Source organism: Rhinopithecus roxellana, chromosome 13 (assembly GCF_007565055.1).
Source record: "Rhinopithecus roxellana isolate Shanxi Qingling chromosome 13, ASM756505v1, whole genome shotgun sequence".
NCBI classification, from domain to species: domain Eukaryota; kingdom Metazoa; phylum Chordata; class Mammalia; order Primates; family Cercopithecidae; genus Rhinopithecus; species Rhinopithecus roxellana.
Window position 1 is genome coordinate 69,197,970 of NC_044561.1, and position 19,039 is coordinate 69,217,008.

The 19,039-nt window shown below is 41.2% G+C and overlaps 3 protein-coding genes across 8 annotated transcripts in view; 1 reads left to right on the plus strand and 2 right to left on the minus strand.

Moving 5' to 3' along the window:
* Positions 1-248: 248 nt before the first annotated feature.
* Positions 249-10,914, minus strand: ATP5PF (ATP synthase peripheral stalk subunit F6). 2 transcript variants are annotated; one of them, XM_010383435.2, is made up of 4 exons: positions 10,790-10,914; positions 5,348-5,524; positions 978-1,102; positions 249-426 (listed from the first exon to the last, which is right to left on the minus strand). In XM_010383435.2, exons 2-4 carry the CDS (start codon positions 5,509-5,511, stop codon positions 389-391), a joined length of 327 nt encoding a protein of 108 aa, XP_010381737.1. In that variant the 5' UTR covers positions 5,512-5,524; positions 10,790-10,914; the 3' UTR covers positions 249-388. The 2 variants fall into 2 exon arrangements, with proteins under 2 accessions (XP_010381737.1, XP_010381736.1); XM_010383434.2 differs by having other exon boundaries at positions 10,654-10,792.
* Positions 10,654-19,039, plus strand: part of GABPA (GA binding protein transcription factor subunit alpha) — a 44,456-nt gene continuing 36,070 nt past the window's right edge. Inside the window, exons 1-2 of one of the 5 annotated variants that reach the window (XM_010383431.2) lie at positions 10,654-10,871; positions 17,373-17,475. In XM_010383431.2, coding sequence (XP_010381733.1) covers positions 17,399-17,475 — 77 coding nt within the window. In that variant the 5' untranslated portion in view covers positions 10,654-10,871; positions 17,373-17,398. Of the gene's footprint in view, positions 11,377-11,812; positions 12,605-17,359; positions 17,476-19,039 lie in introns of those variants that run through there. The other 4 variants (XM_010383430.2, XM_030914604.1, XM_010383433.2 and 1 more) reach the window with 4 other exon arrangements.
* Positions 10,736-11,813, minus strand: LOC115892844 (potassium/sodium hyperpolarization-activated cyclic nucleotide-gated channel 2-like). The gene is made up of 2 exons (XM_030915330.1): positions 11,285-11,813; positions 10,736-10,831 (listed from the first exon to the last, which is right to left on the minus strand). The coding sequence occupies exons 1-2, from the start codon at positions 11,513-11,515 to the stop codon at positions 10,736-10,738; spliced, it is 327 nt and encodes a 108-aa protein (XP_030771190.1). The 5' UTR covers positions 11,516-11,813.

A 19,039-nucleotide genomic window follows, 5' to 3' on the forward strand; every position in this document is an offset into this window, starting at 1 on the left:
GTTAAAACACAATAGACGTTCCAGGACATATAAAAAAAATTACACTCAGATTTCTGAGAAAGCTATGACAAAGAATTTATAAACCATTTCTTCATGTTCTAAAGGAAGGGTAACATCCCTCCACGACAAGCAGGGTGACGGGCAAGTTGTACCTAATTTATCCAAGGTCTTCATCTGCTTAATTATAACCAAATGAAAGGATCTAAAAACATCCCTAACACACAGAACTTAACTCATCAAGAACACACTCAACATCACCAAATAATTTATTTGGACTCAGAATTAAAAGATCATTTGACAGTTATGAAATCCACGTTTATTCTGAAACATCTAACTAGTTGTACAGCTAACCCATGACAAATTACCAGATTAATTTTACTTTATTTCTTCAGGCCTGGGGTTTTTCGATGACTTCAAATTTGGGATCTAAGAAGAAGGGGAAAAAAGGGTCAAGCTTAGCTATACTGCAGTAAAATGGATTATGTAAAATGCTCAAGATTTAACTCATCAATCTTCTGTTTTTTTAGTAAATATCTACTGTTTGTAAACATTTACATAGAAATATAGCTAAACATTTATGCAACACTTTCTATGCGCCACACATTACATTAATCGACTTTGCATATATTATGTCATTTAACTACGTATGCGGAAGATACTATAATTCTCCCCAACTGTCAGATGAGGAAACATGCACCAGTTAATTACTCAAGATTACACAACTGAAAGTGATTGTCAGGATTCAGGATCAGGCAATTCAATTTCAGATCCCCACCATTTAATCGCTATGTTATGTGATTTCCTATACTGCTCTTATTCTAATGGCAAACATTTAGCCGGCAGCTTCTCAGGCACACATCATGGTCCTAATAAATTCACATGTTAACACTGTCATTCGATTCTCTAAAAATCCAAGTAAGGGTAAATATTCTTCACTTATCCCCCACAAGAATGAATCTGTGATTTACAAGATGTACCTTCAAATTTGAAGGTGGGAAATGTATTCATGTCTGCTTTACCAAACATTTGCTTGAGCTTAAAAAGCTCCTTCTCCAGCTCTTGCTGATACTCTGGACCAGTATCAACAGGTCCTCCAGATGTCCTGTTAAGTAAATGAGCAAACAAAAATTAATTTTATGTACTAGTTTACTAAAACAAAATTACTCTTCACCACATTTCAATATATCTTTTTTTTTTCTTTTTTAAGACAGAGTCTCGTTCGGTCGCCAGGCTGGAGTGCAGTGGCATGATCTTGGCTCTCTGCAACCTCCGACTCCCTGGTTCGAGTGATTCTCCTGCCTCAGCCTCCCGAGTAGCTGGGATTACAGGCACAGGCCACCATGCCCAGCTAATTTTTGTATTTTTAGTAGAGAGGGGGTTTCACCATGTTGACCAGGATGATCTTGATCTCCTGACCTTGTGATTCGCCCGCCTCGGCCTCCCAAATGCTGGGATTACAGGCGTGAGCCACCACACTCGGCCAATAGACCTTTTTAAAGCATTCATGTAGTCAAAGAAAAAACTTCAGAAAGAAAAGAAGTATTTCCACTTCAATTTCAATTCAAACTATTTTATTATGATGAGGTTTCACATAAATGAGGTAACCTCAAACAAATCTCTAAAGATTCAAGGTTTCTTAGTATCACAGACACTAAGTCAGAATTTCTCAGGGTCTAAGTTGCAATAAGGTATATCGTTAAGTCTACGGGCTCTGGAGTCAAAGACTGGTTCCATTTGAGTGTAAGTTCAACTATTCAGCAACTTTGTAAACCTGAGCAAGGGACAGAGCCTCTAAATTTTAGTTTCCACATCTAAATATGAAGTTCCTACCAAACAAGGGTGTAAATGCACACATACCTCTAAGCACAGTGCCCGGCACACAGTGAATACTAAATGATTATCTACTATTATCATTTGCTTTAAGTCAGTCATCACTAAATGGCTTTTAAATAACTTAGTAACTTAAGTTTCTACAATAGGGGTCCTATTAAAGAAGCAAATTATTTCCTACCCTCAGAGATTTTGCAATTTAGAAGAAAAAAATTACATGTTTATAAACATTTATGCTGTAAAGGAGTGATGTGGTGAGCTTCAAAGACATGGTTTAACAAAAAGCTATTCAAGTTGAGGAAGAGATTACTTTTGCAAAGCTAATCAGGGAAAATTTCATTTTAAAAAGGTGGCATTTGAGAAACATCAGGCATTTTGAGACCTTCCAAGATGGAAAAAGCAAAGACATAGAGGTGGTAAAGGATTGGCTATATGTAGGGAATGCTAAGGAGTCTAGATGGAAAAATCAGCAAACCCCAGATCATGGGAGGCCTGGAATGTTAAGCCTGGGAGTTTGTATTTTATTTGCTAAGCAATAAAATGACAAAATTAGATGTGTGCAGTTTGGGAAAATAAATATAGCATCATGGACCAGCAGCAGGGCCAACTGGGTCTAATTAATTCTTTGAAGAAATTCTTCTGTTTTTGTCGTAAATATTACTGCCTACCTAGCAATGAACAATATTCTAAACGTAAAAAAATGTACACGTGAAAATTCCTTCAAGGGTAATAACATTTTTACACATGTCTATGATCAAAGAGTATAGAGTCTTATTTAAGTTAGGAGAACGTGCACAAAAAAATACATAGGTGGCTCCAATTTAAGAACTTGTTAACAATGTTTCTTGTTAGAGATCCAATTTTCTTTCAGATTAGCACTGTCCAATAGAACTTTTTGTGATGTTAGAAATACTCTGTGCTGTCCAATGTGGTAGCCACTAGCCATATGTGGCTATTGAGCACTAGAAATAGAGCTAACATGAATGAGAAAATGAGAAACTGAATTTATATATACACTTAATTGTAATTAGAATTTGAATAGTCTCATGGATAATGGCAACCAAAATGGACAGTGTGGTTCTAAATAGATCCTTCAACTAGATACTTTAATACTGGTTACTGATGAATGATGGCTATTTTAACTTTAATAGGCACTCTTGTGATAAAAAGAGGTCAGAAGTCATCTACCTCCTCAACTGAATGTAAGTCTTGCTATTTATCTTGTTTATTACTATATCCCTAGGCTCTCACATGGTGACTGGGACAAAGCGGTCACTCAGAAGACACCTGTTCATTTCACTAGCAAATACCAGGCACTGAATCATTTAATTTTTATAACATCCTATGAAATGGGTAAGTACTATCGTCATCCCCATTTTACTAAGAGAAAACTGTCCTACAGAAGGTAAACCTGCCCGAGGTCATAGAGCTCATTAGTGGCAGTGCTGGATGCCAGCCCAGGGTCTCTCCTCAGAACTCTCCGTGTGTGTTTGCACAAACCAATCAATGACCCACAAACAAGACTCCTTAGATTTCGGGTACACCTAAGAATTCACTTCTTACTAGAGAAGCTTTTCAGGACAGTTAAAATGATGCAAACAGCATCAATACCATAAGGTAACACCACATTTGGACAGAAGACACTCAAAATTCCCTGACGAGTCCTACACATCTGGTTACTTCATAGTATGATTTTTGGCAAATTCTAACTGTCAGCCTTGGTTTTCTCATATATAAAACTGGGGTAACATCTATAGGGTTGTCAAAGTAACTTACTACATTTAATTACTACATTTTACTAGTAACTTACTACACTAATCCCTTCACTATCTCTCCTCAGTTTTGGCAATAATAACACCTTTGTTAGTTACCTCGCCTCAAAGTCAGTTTTCTTTTATTGTTCCCTCTCTTCTTCCTCTCCAGCAGCTCACCAAAACCAGTCATCAGTGTTTCCATGTCTTGACTCTGTCACTTTTACATTACCACTGCTATAAAGTCAAGGTTCTCATCAACTAATGCTTAGGTTACATTTTGTTAACATGTCTATCTTTGCTCTCTTCCCATTTCCAACCTTTCAATACCCTGGTTAAAATTATCCTCCTAATTCAGAGTAATCTTCTTCCATCCCCAGTCACGTTCAGAAAGCTTTAATTTCTCACGAATGCCTACCACATATCTTACTTTCTCAGTCTACAATCAAGGCCTTCCATCATCCCTCATTCTAACCCTATACCATCCTTACACTCTTCATATACCCTATACTTCAGGGAAACAGAATTATACCATTCACCAAATCTATTTTGTGCTTTCTAGTTTTCATGCCTTAGTTCACACCATTCTTTCCTCCTAAAAAGATACTCTCCTCCTACCCTCACTTATCTGTCCAACCTTCATACACTGATCTTTAGAACCTAGAGTAAACGCCTGGGTTTACTGTCTACTGAAGGCCTCCTGTGGGTTTGAGAACCATTTCATGCTACAAGCAAAATCATGTAAGTAAATTCTTCACGTTTGTCTCTTTAAACTGGGAAGATGATCCACAGTTGTCCATGAGATTCTCAAAAGGGATGAATACCCAAACAATGCCTTCCAAAAAGCCTCTAAAATGCCTCTAGCTGGAAAGCAGTATTATTTCCTATGAACTCCCTAAGCACTCAACGTTTCCCTATCTTAGCCCCTAACTCATTTTACCTTATATTGTATTTATTTGCTTACTAGCTTTCTACTCCTGTCAGACTTTAAGAATATTGTAAAAATGCCCTGTGGCCCATCACAGTTAACAGCCAAGTGCTTTACACACAGTAGACAACTATATGAAATAAAATGGAACTATGAATTGATGCACATCACTCTTCCTAAGATTTGGGGTTTGGACCTGATGACGGCTAAGGTGGCCATTCATTTCCAAAACTAGGGTTCTACAATTGTTTTTCTTGGACTTACATTATGTCATTTCAGAGTCTTTTGTCCTTTAATATATATTCTCAGAGATCTATAACTATGGAAACAGTGTTTTAAAAAAAAGAGCTGTGCTTATACATTTCTCTCAAATTACGAGGTCACAGAAAGGCCACTAAATTGAGGGCTAAAATATACTTTGGTAATACATTTTTCCCCAATTAGTTTTATGATCTTAGGCTAATCAATGTCTAAGGGAGTTACTTCTTTCAAACTTAGCTGCTAAATGATTTCCAAGACCCTCTGTATTTCTATGAATTGATGTGGTTAATAATACATGACATTACAGTAAGGATGTATTTTAAATGGTAATAGATTTAATAGGATTTTCCCTTATAACTAGTATGAAGAAGATAGTTTACAACTTAAAAAAGTCAAGGTTCTCATCAACTAATGATGAGAAAACCTTCTTTTTTGAGGGTACCTAATGAACCTCTGTGTCAGAGATGAGCTCAGTGAAGGTCTGACACTTTCAAATACCACGTCATTTTTTATTACCACCTTGGAACTTACATACTTTGAATATTTATATTTACACTGTAGTTATTTATTCACTTACTGTCGCTTAGATTTGTATTCTCTAATCTTGTCCACAAAGAGTTTCTGTACAGGATCAAGTTCCTTATTAAATGCCACTGCTGTAACACCAATGTTCCTCCGCAAATGGACTGAGACTGCTGACCGAATGACAGAGGAGAACCTGAAGAGCCTCTGAAGAATCATGCTGATTCTGTTACTGAAAACACGCATCAGAAATGTTAATATACTTACTAGAAATCACCTCTAAATATATCATGAGATTCAAATTCTACTAATTGCTAAAGAATTACATCCTATCAGATCTCAGTCTATACCTGACCACAGTTCCTTTCTCCTCCTCATTCCCCACTGCAAGATTTTTAGGTCTTAACCAAAAGTCCCTGGGATATAGGAATAGTTAGAAACTCAGGCCTAAAGCTTCATCAGGGTTAGAGCACAAAATGTGAGGTGAGGTATTTTTTCTCCCTTGAACTTAGTCTTGGATCAGAGAAAACAGCAGAGGTAGACTGTTGCAACACTGTCCACTCCTAACAGGAAAAACACACTGGTCCCCAAACTGATGTACAAGGTTTCCCATGCCTCAGCCAGGCATGATAACCTGAAAGTGTGGACTTCTCAGGCCCACAGAGGGAGAAACTGCTCTGTCCGTTACAACAGGATTCCAGCCATTTAAGAATACTGTAACAACTAAATCAAAGTCCAGAAGAACCAGCAAAGAAAAACAGCAGCCAGACCAAATGAGCTGTGCATGACACGGGGGAGGGTTTGGCAGTCCAATTTTATCAGTGAAATAAATTGGTGAAGGAGATGGAAGTCTGAACTTTATAAATAAGGACTTATGGCCAGGTGCTGTGGCTCATGCCTGTAATCCCAGCACTTTGGGAGGCCGAGGCGGGCAGATCACCTGAGGTCGGGAATTCAAGACCAGTCTGACCAACATAGAGAAACCCCGTCTCTACTAAAAATACAAAAATTAGCTGGGCGTGGTGGGGCACACCTGTAATCCCAGCTACTCGGGAGGGTGAGGCAGGAGAATCACCGTAACCCGGGAAGCAGAGGTTACAGTGGGCCAAGATCATGCCATTACACTCCAGCCTGGGCAACGAGAGCAAAACTCCATATCAAAAATAAATAAATAAATAAAAAATAAGGACTTAAAGACTTTCGAATCCCGAGACTTCCTTAAGCTAAAATATATTATTTTCTAACTAAAACATTTCAGAAGAGGACAATCCCTGTTGAGATTTACTTTAGCGATTTAAAGATCAAATGCAAAAAGTATTCCAAATTACAACAAATAGGTGCAAACAGGAATTCTAGAAGAAAAGGAATAAAGAGGGCCAAGCGCGGTGGCTTGTGTGTGTAATCCCAGCACTTTGGGAGGCCAGGGCAGGTGGATCACTTGAGGTCAGAGGTTTGAGACCAGCCTGCCCAACATGGTGAAACTCCGTCTCCACTAAAAATACAAAAATAAGTTGGGCGTGCTAGCGCATGCCCATAATCCCAGCTACTTGGGAGGCTCAGGCAGGAGAATCACTTGAACTCAGGAGGTGGAGGTTACAGGGAGCCCAGATGACACCACTGCACTCCAGCCTAGATGACAGAGCAAGACTCCATCTCAAAAGGTAAAAAAAAAAAACAAAAGGAGTAAGAGACCATAAATAATTAGAATACATTTTTCTCAGATCAAGGCCGAGTCTATAAATTGACAGGGCTTGCCAAACCCCATATTGGAATGGTGACAAAATGCTCACAATGTACCACAGCCTGGTAAAATTTCTGAATCTTTTTTTTTTTTTGAGACAGGGTCTCACTCTGTTGCCCAGGCTGAACACAGCTCATTACAGCCTCGACCTCCTGGACTCATACAATCCTTCCACCTTAGCCTCCCAAGCAGATGGGAGCACACTTGTGTGCCATCACACCAGGCTAATGTTTACTTTTATTTTTTTGTACAGACGAGGTCTTGCCATATTGCCCTGGCTGGTAAAATTTCTGAATCTTCAAGTGAAAACCTGATATGCTAACATGCTTCCATGCCCTCCCCGAATTTCCTAATGACAATACCAGTCAGCATCACGTTGACACTGGACTTCGACTAAGTCATAATAGGACTAGTGGAAGTAAGTATACAAACTATGTTATTGGTCTAAAGTAACACAGAAATTAGATATAAGTATTTAGAGGTCAGGCGAGGTGGCTCATGCCTGTAATCCCAGCACTTTGGGAGGCTGAGATGGGAGAATCACTTGAGGCCAAGAGTTCGAAACCAGCCTTGCCAACATGGTGAAACCCCGTCTCTACTAAAAAAAAAAAAAAAAAAAAAATTAGCCAGGCATGGGCACACCTGTCATCCCAGCTACTCGTGGTGAGGCTGAGGCAGGAGAATCACTTGAACCTGGGAGGTGGAGGTTGCAGTGAGCCAGGATCACACCACTGCACTCCAGCCTGGCCTACAGAGCAAGAGCCTGTCTCAAAACAAAGAAATTAGAAATAAGCATTTAGAAACTTATAACGACTCAAGAGGTAATTTGTTTGCTGAATTTAAAAATAAAAAAATTAGAGCTTATGAACCAGGTGTGGTGGTTCATGCCTGCAATCCCAGAACTTTGGGAGGCTGAGGAGGGAGGATTGTTTGAACTCAGGAGTTCAAGACCAGACTGGGAAACATGGAGAGAACCTGTCTCTAAAAAATTAGATGTTGTATTTTAAGTGACTTCATTGTTTTGTTTTTTAAATTTCATTTCTTTTGTAATTCATTTTCACTGTACTCAAAAGTGTCCACAAGAGTGGGTGTGAGAATGGCCCTTTACCACTGAGTTTGAGAAGCACTAGCTAGAAAACTGTAGAGTAGCACAGTAGTTCTCAAAATGGGGTTGGGGGTGAGGGAAGAGGTGAGATTTTTCTCTCCATGGAGACATCTGGCAATGTCTTTAGACATTTTTGGTTGTTCTCACCAAGCTGAGTGCTACTGGCCTATAATGAGTACAAAGCCAGGAATGCTGCTAAACACTCTATAACGACAATAACAGCCCTCTCACCCACAAGAATTATCTGGTCAAAATGTCAATAATGCCAGGGTTGACAAACTCTGGAATGGCATGTAAAAATTATCAAAAGAAATCCTACAATGAGCCAGGTGCAGTGGCTGGTGCCTGTAATCCCAGCACTTTGGGAGGCCAAGGCAGGAGGATCACTTGAGCCCAGAAATTCAAGACCAGCCTAGGCAACACAGTGTGACCTCATCTCTAAAAAAAAAAAAAAAAAACAGCCAGGTGTGATGGTGGGTGCCTATAGTCCCAGGTACTTGGGAGGCTAAGGCAGGATCACTTGAGCTTGGTAGATAGAGGCTGCAGTGTGCTGTGATTGTACCACTGCATTCCAGCCTAGGTTACAGAGTGAAACCCTGTTAAGAAGGGAGGGGAGGGGAGGGGAGGGGATCCAACGATCAGGCCGGGCACGATGGCTCACGCCTGTAATCCCAGCACTTTGTTGTAATCCCAGCACTTTGTTGTAATCCCAGCATTTTGGGAGGCCAAGGTGGGCGGATCACCTGAGGTAGGGAGTTTGAGATCAGCCTGACCAACATGGAGAAACCCGTCTCTACTAAAAATACAAAATTAGCTGGGAGTGGTGGCACATGCCTGTAATCCCAGCTACTGGGGAGGCTGAGGCAGGAGAATCGCTTGAACCCAGGAGGCAGAAGTTGCAGTGAGCCAAGATCGTGCCATTGCACTCCAGCCTGGGCAACAAGAGCAAAACTCTGTCTCAAAAAAAAAAAAAAAAAAGAAATCCTACAATCAATACAATCAAAATATGCTTCACCTGACAGAATGAAAGCAAAGTATTTGAAGAAATTAAAGAATTCATAACATAGCACTTTTGTACCCCATCAGGGAAAAACACTTGAGAAAAAGCTACAAGCAAACAACAAATGACCTTTCACAAGGTCATGTGCCACTTATTATCATTCCTATGTTTAAACATACAGAAACTGAGGATTAGAATTATCTGGTCAAAGTTACACAGCAAAATCTAACTTAACACAAATATGTTTAAAAAAAAAATTGTGCAACTCAATGCCTACTTTCCCTTCTGGCAAACTAAGGACATGCTTAACATTCAGCAATAAGTTCACCCAACATTTGCTCGGCCCTATATACTGTGTAAAGTACTTCCATATATATCCTCTCCTTGTACCCTTACAGCAATACTCAAGAGTTAGAAGAAAGTGTTCTTATCCCTGCTTTACATATGATAAAACTACATCTAAGAAAGGTTAAGCTGCACATAGTCACACAGTTAATTTGCTCTAAGTCTGACTGCATAGATGTTATTCCTGCTACAACATGGGTAAACTTCACTTTCACTGTTTCAATTATTTAAGTGCCTATGATTCCCTAATCTCATTTCTAATTTTAGTATTCATCCTGAACCCCAAATCTATACACAGTATTCAACAGTTCTCTTCTCCCTTATAAGTACTACGAACTCATCCAAAGAATGAACACATAATCTCATATCAAAACTTGTTCCTTCTTTAATCCTTTTCATTTTATTCACTGATTAGTGAATGCGTATTGTCTACTGACACGCAGAAAACAGTCATTACACAAATAGCTGTGAAATACCACCTGACATAAATTCTCCATTCCAGTACCATCGAGTGCCACAAGAGAATGTGATAGCGTCTGACATGATCAGAAAGACTGGGGAAGGCAGCAGTAAGAAAACACTAGTCTGAGCAGAGGCCTCGTCGTGGGCAGGGGCATGGTTCTCCTATTTATAGTGATGACTGACCGGCCAAAGGTTAGTAGGTTCGCTACCTCTTCAGTGCATATTCCTAAGAACAATCCATAAAGTCGCCTAACGAAGTGTTAGCACCGTCATCGTTTATAGGTGGGATGCAAACTTTCAAGATTGTAACTATTCTTTTCCCTCTTATTGTGCACGTTCTGCCTAAGTAGCTTAGACGGTCCCGTGCGCCCGGGGCGAGTAGGCCTGGCCGAAAACCTCTCCCGCGCGCCTGACCTTGGGTTGCCCCAGCCAGGATGCGGGCCCGAGACCCCCAGGCCTCCCAGTCCCCCTCGCCGCCCCATTAGCCCTCAGAGAGGGTATCGATCTTATTTCTGGGTCTAGGCAAACTCCCAGGTCTAGAAACGTAGAGGTCAGCTGTGACCCCGGCCCAGGCCGTGAAGGTATCCAGGACACAGAGCTGCTCTCTCCTCCTAGCAGAGTAAAGGTGAGAAGCAGCCCAGGCCTCGTGAAGAAACCCAGAACTGGAGTCCCAAGAGGCCACGCTGATCTAGCTACCCTCCCAGTCACCTTGCACTTAGTCCCGAGCTGCCAAAGCCTCCGCCGCCGCCGCCACCGCTCTACTTCCGGCCCTGGCTCCGCCCCCACACGCCTACCCGCCATCGCAATGCATTATGGGCCGCCGTTTCAGTCGGTCGACGCTCACCGGACAGGAAGCGTCTCGGAGACAGTCTGCGACCGGACGGGTCTAGGTGAGACAGAAGCCAAACAGGAGGAGGAAGTGGAGGGTAAGTGCTTCCGGGTCCCCTGGCAAAGCCTCCGCCATCTTTTCTTCCCCTAATTTGACCCGTTTTTTCCCCTCCTTGAAACCTTGCTCTGTACGCATGCGCCCTTTGACTGGCCTTTCCCCTAGTTCAAGCTCCCCTCCGAGTCAGCGTCCTGTTCGTTAGGGTTATCGAAGTGTATAATGGTGCAGGGAAAGTGAGACTGTGTAAAACAAAGCGGATTGGGGCGTTGTGCTTCCTTGTGCCTCGTGAGCCTCCGTTGCCTTGGGCGTTCGTTTTGCGCACCCTGCTGGGAGTTGTAGTCCTGGACCCGGAGGTGCCTGGAGGCGGGAGGGGGGTTGGGGCTTCTTAGCGCCGATTCCGCGGCAAGGGCCCTGGGGCCTCACACTTCTAGTCGCGGGAGCTGCAGGTCTTACCCGGAGAGACGCTGCACGTGGAGCCCGCGCCGCTGCCGTTCTCAGCCGGCTCTGGAGTGCGGGCGGGGGCAACAGGGCCGATTCCGGAGTGGGTGAGTTCGGCCGCCGGGGAGGAGGGGAACGCGGGCCCGCGCGGGCCGGCCTCGTTCCGGGGCCTTTTCCCCCACAGCGGCCCCCCCGCGGCCGCCTCTGTGTTTTGTTTCCGCTGGTCCCCGGCGCTGTGACTCCCATTTCCGTTCGTGGAGACTTGAGGGAGTCGGGTGGGGAGGGGCGGGAGAGGCTGTGCGGGGAGCGAAGGGGAGGGGCGGGGGGCGAGCGGCCTGGAGCCCGGGGGGACCGGGCGCCGCCGGGACCCGCGCCGGACGGGTCGTCTGTCGCCGCTCCCTCCCTTCCGCGTCCCCTCCTCGCCGGTCCACGCTCCGCCGCAGTCTCAGCCTGCTCAGCTGGGATGTAGTCCTGATGCCCCCGAGATTTTAAGAGCAAAATGCAGACCCTGTCTCATCGCGGGACTCAGCGATTCACTCACTTCAAATCCAGTGTCTTTATAGAACAACACAGTTACACGAAAATCACTTATCAGCGTATATGATAGTCATCTGGGTTTGGTTTTTTGTGTGTTTGTTTTTAAGCGAGGAAGTTAACCAAGGAGATAACAATGGGTTGTCTACTTTTAAAGTTTTTTGTGTGCTGGAAGACACGCTGTGTGTGCGTGTTTGGATTTAGGGACCCCAGTTTGATCAGGTTAGCGGACCTGAGAGGTCAGTGCCTAATATTGCACTGCAAGATGATTAGAAATTTAGACATAAAGTTCACTTCCTAAGTAGTTTCCACTAATAGCAGTAGGGCTGACTCGTGAGAGGAGCAAAGATTTAGCAGGATTCACTTGAGCGAATTGTAGAAGGAGGCGGTGATAACATTCTTAGGTAGTGTTATCTTGAACTTCAGAAGAAACCGCTCAACTCTTCAGCAATTGCTTGAGGGACCAGCCTGTCTCTCGGGGTTCCCTCCAGGCTTTCCAAGCTGCTTTATTTTTAGACCCCAGACAGTGACGCTGGGTGGACTTAAGTCAGTTTTACCTGAATTGTGTATACAAGAGCACCTGTCATGAAGCATGTATGGTAATGAAGTAATCAAATCATGAGCTAGATGTTAGGTTGAAGTAAGTCATCAGACTGAGTACTAAATTAAAACTGTTGACTTTAGCCTTCCCTCAACTCTTTATATATAAAACTCCAAACCTATGGAAAAATTGGGGAAAAAATCATACAGTGAACACCCATATACCCTTCACCTGGGGATCCCAACTGTGAATCTTTCACGGTATGTGCTTGCTTTATATTCCATAGATGTGCATGCTTTGCTCTTTCTTAACTGCTACCTTTATTTTTGAAATAAAAATGTCTTTTAATTTCCTCAGACACTGAAAAGCATTTATTTAATAACTTAGGAAAATGTACAGTAAATCTCGCAGGTACTCCTACACTCCACTTATATTTATAATGGGAAAAAATGTTATAAGTTCTGTAATTAATAACGCACTCCAATGAAGGACAATTCTCAAATTTATCTGTAGTTTCAAAAGGGAATGTTACATCTATCTGTGTTGTAAAAGACATTAGCTGTTCCCAGAATTTTTCCTTAAATTCAAGTTTAGTTTGTATCCCATCTTGTGAAACATTCCCAACCCCAGGTTGGATTTAATCCAGCAGAACCAGAGTGTCAGTGAAAGTATATGAAATTGTTCTGTGCAGTTCTGGCGGGGGCAGCCCTTAGATGGAAAAACTGCTAGTAATTTTCTCTCAGTTTTCCTAAGTGTTGACGTAGAAGCCTGGGGAATTGGTTTTAGAAAAAGAGATAAGACTCACTCAGAAACTCTTATGTAAGATTTGGACTATTTCTCAAATCTCTGTTTTGCTTCTCTAGACTAAGCATAGATAGAGAACCTGGAGAGAAAGAAAGATCATTTAAGAGACTGAGTAATATTTTTTGAAAGATCATTTAAGAAACTTAGTTTTATATATATATATATATATATATATTTTTTTTTTTTTCTCCAAAAAGGCATGAGTTTTTGTTTTGTTTTTTTCTCTAGTTGGCACTTTCGAGGGATTGGTCTATAAATTTTTTGAAAGATCATAGGATAAATTTCTTTGTAGCAACTTCCTATTTTAGTGTTTATATTAGGGGAGCCCTAGGTGTCCCTGTTGACAAGTCATTAGGGCCACTTCTCAACCTCTGGCTACATCATATGCTTTTTTTTCTATTTTGCCAAAGTTTGCAGAAAATTATGTTTTCTAATCATTAAAAAATTGGTTGTGGAGATGAGAGTGGACCTCTTTATAAGCCCTGAAAATAAGTGATTTTTTAAAGTGCTATTCTGCTGCAAACCTGAGTCTCACTGTTTTCTGTAAACAACAGTTTTTTATGATTTATTTATTTTGTGTGGACGTTATTTCCTTTTAATCAGTGCTAAAATTCCATAGTTTATGCTTTCTCCGTGTTTTCTTTAATACTTTGTTAACATAGACACTTGGATTGGCACCAGCTGTCACCAACAAAGCTGCCCTGAACATTATCAGTCAATCCTGTTAACCAATTGGAGAATTTTTCTGCAATGCTTAGTTAGGGATGAAATTGCTGGGTTCCAGGTGTAAGTATGCTTGATATACTTTTCTGCAGAATATCTACACCTGTGTGCACCACAGCTAAAGAGAGGGGAGGAATCTTATGTTGCTGCTAACTGCTCTCGTTATTTAACTTTCTGACATTTGCCGCCTCCCCCGCACCCCAACACACACACACGCAGTATAAAGTGGTAATTTCTTGTTTTAAATTGAACTTTTGAATGATTTGAATTTGGGCATTTTTTTGTATCATGAGTTATTTTGGTTTCCCTTTATGTGAATATCCTTTTCCTAGGCTTTGGCTACTTTTCTAATTTGTCCCTTTTTTTGGTTATCAAATTCCAGGCCATTGTCTATTCCATTGTCACTTTTGGGTATTGGAAATATCTTCCCATTCTGTAGCCTGTCTGTTGAACATAAATCTTGATTTTTATGTAATCAGATTTTTCTCCTTACGGTTATGTTCTTGGAATTTTATTTAAGAAATCCTTTTCTATCCTGGACCACAAAAATGTCCCCATCATTTTCTTCTGTTTCATAGTTTTGCCTTGTATGTTTAATCCTTTAAGGCATCTGTAGTTCATTTTATATGGTGTGAAATAGTTCTTATTCGAATATTTATTCAACACATATTGGTGGAGTGCCTGCTGAATATCTACACCTGTGTGTACCACACAGTACCACTCTTCAGAGTACTCTGTATATATCTGTGAACACATATTCCTGCCCTGTGAAGCTTATGTTGTCCTTCAAGGTAGATCCCTACTGGGTTTCCACCTGTTTTCTTTAGCACTCAGGATGAATTCCACAATTTTACACATAGCACCAGTTGAGGAATAGGCTTTATTGGAGAAAGGGAAGGCTTATTAGGCCAGCATCAGCAAGAAAAAAGAAAACCACAGGGTCTTCATTTTTTCATCATCCCTAAAAGAAGCCTGCTGGAGCCTGTGCTGTCTGCTAGATAGGCGTGTGAACGGAGCCTGCGCAGTCTGCTCCATGTGTACGTGTCCATCCCAGTGGAGAACCTTACCCTTTTATTACTTGTCCTTTAAGGTCAAGCCTGAGAGCAACGTTAATTATGTGGGAAAAATTAGATCATTTTGTATCAAGCAGTCTAGATTTGGATGCCAGCTATTTGTCAAAAAACCAGCTACCCCATAGTTGGAGATACTGAGAACTGTGGAGAGTTACAGCCCTTTCGAAAGTGGAAAGGGAGACAGTTTCTTAATGTGAGTGTGACAGAGTATGCAAATTTAGTGGCTTAAAAACACCACTAGTTTATTATCTTAACAGTTTTGGAGTCAGAAATATGAAGTAGGTCTCGGCTAAAATGAGGTGCTGCCAGTCCTGTTTTTCTAAAGCCTGCAAAGGAGAATCTGTTCCTCGTCTAGCTTTCAGGAGCTACCTGCATTCCTTGACTCATAGCTCCTTTCCTCCATCTTCAAAGCCATTCGCAGCTAACCAGCAAGTCTTCACATTGAATCACTGTGGCCCTCTCTTCCAATTTCCTCTTCTACTTTTATGGACCTTCTACTTTTATTTATTTGTTTTAAGAGACAGGGTCTCGCTGTTGCCCAGGAGGGAGTGCAGTGGCGCGATCATCATTGACTGCAGCCTCGACTCCTGGTCTCAAGATCTTCCCACTTCAGCCTCCCGAATAGCTAGGACTGCAGGTGCACACTACCATGCCTGGCTAATTTTAAAATATAGGAGACAGGTTCTTTTTATGTTGCCCAGGCTGGTCTTGAACTCTTGGGTTCAAACACCCTCTCTCCTCGATCTCCCAAAGTGTTGGGATTACAGGTATAAGGCACCATATCTGGCCCTAGCTGCGTTTTAAAAACGATCACACTCTGGCTGTTTTATTGGCTGAGAATAGACTGGGGGGGGGGGGGGACAAGAGTGGACACAGGGACCTCCTTTAGCAGATTGTTGCAGTACTCCAGGTAAGGGGTGGTGGTGGCTGTGGTACTGATATACGCAATACAGAGCCTATATTTGAACAACCATGGTTCATCTGCATCTGGAATGATACCTACTTAGGTTGATACACCAAAACTGTGACATGGAGCCACAGGTGGTTTAGCATCACCTCTGAATAGCGTTTGTATGAGATGGGGCTCAAAATAAGATTGCTCTATGCAAAATATTTGAATGCAGTGCCTGATGCTCAGTGAGTAATGGTTATTAATACAAATGAATATTTAAATTCTTCATTTCGTCAAATCTTGTAAGTGGGAACACAACTGTTTTGTAAATGTCGGAATACCAAATTTAGTGGAGCATTCCTTATAAAGGTATGCCTCTTTTTAGATGTGCCATACACTTTAACCTCTCAGAAGGTGCTGTGGACTGAAATTACATGGGGAGTCCAAAGACAAATTTATTGACCTACAGGGTGGTATTTAATAACAGAACCTGGTACTTAACAGTAGTAACACCTCAGAAATGTCCACAAAGAAATATCTATGTATATATAGCTATTTGTGCATTACTTAGCATTTTTAAAATTCTAATGTTTTTGTATCAGTGGTTAAAAATTTTACATGGGATAATTAAAAACTGAAGTAGTGATTTGTTTAAAATAAAACCACATCTGAAAAAAATCATTAAAAATTTTCTACTGTGTGTAATCAGGGAAATAATATGTGTATCTATATTACTTTGTTTTGCTGTTTTATAATATTGCATTTATAGAGACATCATTTGTATCAAATTCTAGCTGAATAATTTGCATGTCATTGTATCAGTGTGATACTTTGCAGTAAATTATGCTACTAAGGTACAACTTTTAGCTGAATAAACATAGTTCATCTCCATGTTAAGCTTCAGGTTTGAATCTTTTATTGAGACTGAGTTGCTTTAATATAGTTAACAGACCCTTAACTTAATTTTGAGGTAACTTACTGATCGCGATTGGTCCCAAAAACATCCCAGTAAATCCAGTAGATTGATGAAGTTGTCATGTCAGGTTAATAAACACCAGTTTTTAAAAAAATTGATTTGTAAATGTCATTTGTGGATTTTCTTTATTTTATTTTACCAACGGTCTCACTTTGTCGCCCATGCTGGAGTGCAGTGGTGCGATCATGGCTCACTGCAGCCTCAGCCTCCTGGGCTCAGGTGATCCTCACATCTCAGCCTCCCAAGTATTAATAGGTGGGACTACAGGTGCGTGCCACCACGCCCTGCTAATTTTTGTATTTTTAGTAGAGACAGGATTTCGCCAAGTTACCCAGGCTGATTTCAAACTCCTGGGCTCAAGCAATCTGCCTGCCTTGGCCTCCCAAAGTGCTGGGGTTAGAGACATGAGCCACCACGCCCAGCTGATTTTCTTCTATAAGTAAAGACTACTTCCCCCTCTTCTGCTTCCCTTTGCGTTTTATTTGAATTGGGTCTCTACTTATGTGTCATTTCTGTTTATGTAGATAATTTTAAAATATCTTAAAAGGTCACTCTTGCAGGACCGATCCTTTGAAATACTTCAGCCATGACTAAAAGAGAAGCAGAGGAGCTGATAGAAATTGAGATTGATGGAACAGAGAAACCAGAGTGCACAGAAGAAAGGTAGGTGTTTCTGAATTTTATCATTTTTTTAAAATACCAATATACCTAATTAAAACCAGGAAACAAGTCATAGTTCTTTTGGACTTCCTTTTTTTTTTAAACTGTTCTCAGCATTTTAGGAGATAATGTTTGATTACCACTGACTTAGTGTGCTTGTAGCTGAGAGGGAAAGACAGTTTTAAACTAATGATAGTAAAAGGCTGAATGAAATCAAAAGCAATTGATTTCAATAGTTTTCTCCTTTGGGGCATTTAATTCTTTATTCTTTTCCACAGCACTGGTTGCTTTAATTTCAGAAATAGTTTAATTCAACCTGTACTAATTTAACAGATATTTATGAGTAACTGTTGTAAACAACTAATTGACAAGAATATGTGAATAAATAAGATACTAATCTGCCCTTATAAAGGCCACATTGTATTTGAGGAGATAGACAGGTATATGAGTAATTATGTGACCAGTACTAAGCATAAAGTGTAGTGAAAAGTGTTAATTCTTGGAATAATAATGGAATCATACTTATTTGAAAGGAGGACAGTATTAGTGAGTTCAGAATCCAAGGAGAGAACGTGAGTAGAAATAGACATCTGGGCGTCAACAAGAAGACTGAGGAAAGCAGTAGTTAGTGGTCCCTATTTTACTCTGTGGAGTAGGAGGTGAGATAATAAGCTGACAGTAAAAGGGATTGAAAAGTAGTGGAGAATCTGCGTGGAGTAACAGGTTTAGAAATCTCTGCGGTGCAACTGGACAAGATAATTAAGGTTAAGGAAGATACCGAGTGTTGAGAGTACAGTTGAGATTTAAAACCTTAAATTTTTAATAGAGCTTTTCAACTTGTTTATCCCAGTTTTTCCATCATAAGAAAGAGGGAATGTGTGCTTCTGTGGAATTTCATGTATAGATATTTGTGTAACAAATTACCCCAAAATTCAGAAACTAAAAATGCCCAACATTCGGCCAGATGCAGTGGCTCATGCCTATAATCCCAACACTTTGGGAGGCTGAGGTGGACAGATCACTTGAGCCCAGGAGTTCAAGACCAGCCTGGGCAGCATGGCAAAACCCTGTCTCTATAAAACATACAAAAAAAAAAATTAGCCTGGCCTGGTGACATGTGCCTAAGTCCCAGCTACCCTGGAGGCTGCGGTGGGAGGATTGCTTGAGCCCAGGAGTTTAAGGCTGCAGTGAGCCATGACTGTCCCACCGCATTCCAGCTTTAGTGACAGGACAAGATGCTGTCTCAAAAGAAAAAAAAAAAAAAAGCCCAACATTTTTTATTGCACATTGTTTCTCAGAGGAACCTGGGAGCAACTTACCTGGGTGGATCTGTCTCGGGGGTATTTCATGAGTTTGCAATGAAGCTGTCAGCCTGGGCTGCAGTCTCCTAAAGACTGGACTAGGGCTAGGGTGTCTGCATCCACAGTCATGCTTGAGACTCTTAGCAGGATGCCGCAGTTCCTCATCACATGACTCTCTCTAGGGCTGCTCATGGGATGGCAGCTGGCTTCCCTTAAAGCAAATGGTCTGAGAGACATAGAATGGCAAAGTAGAAAGCCCCAGTATC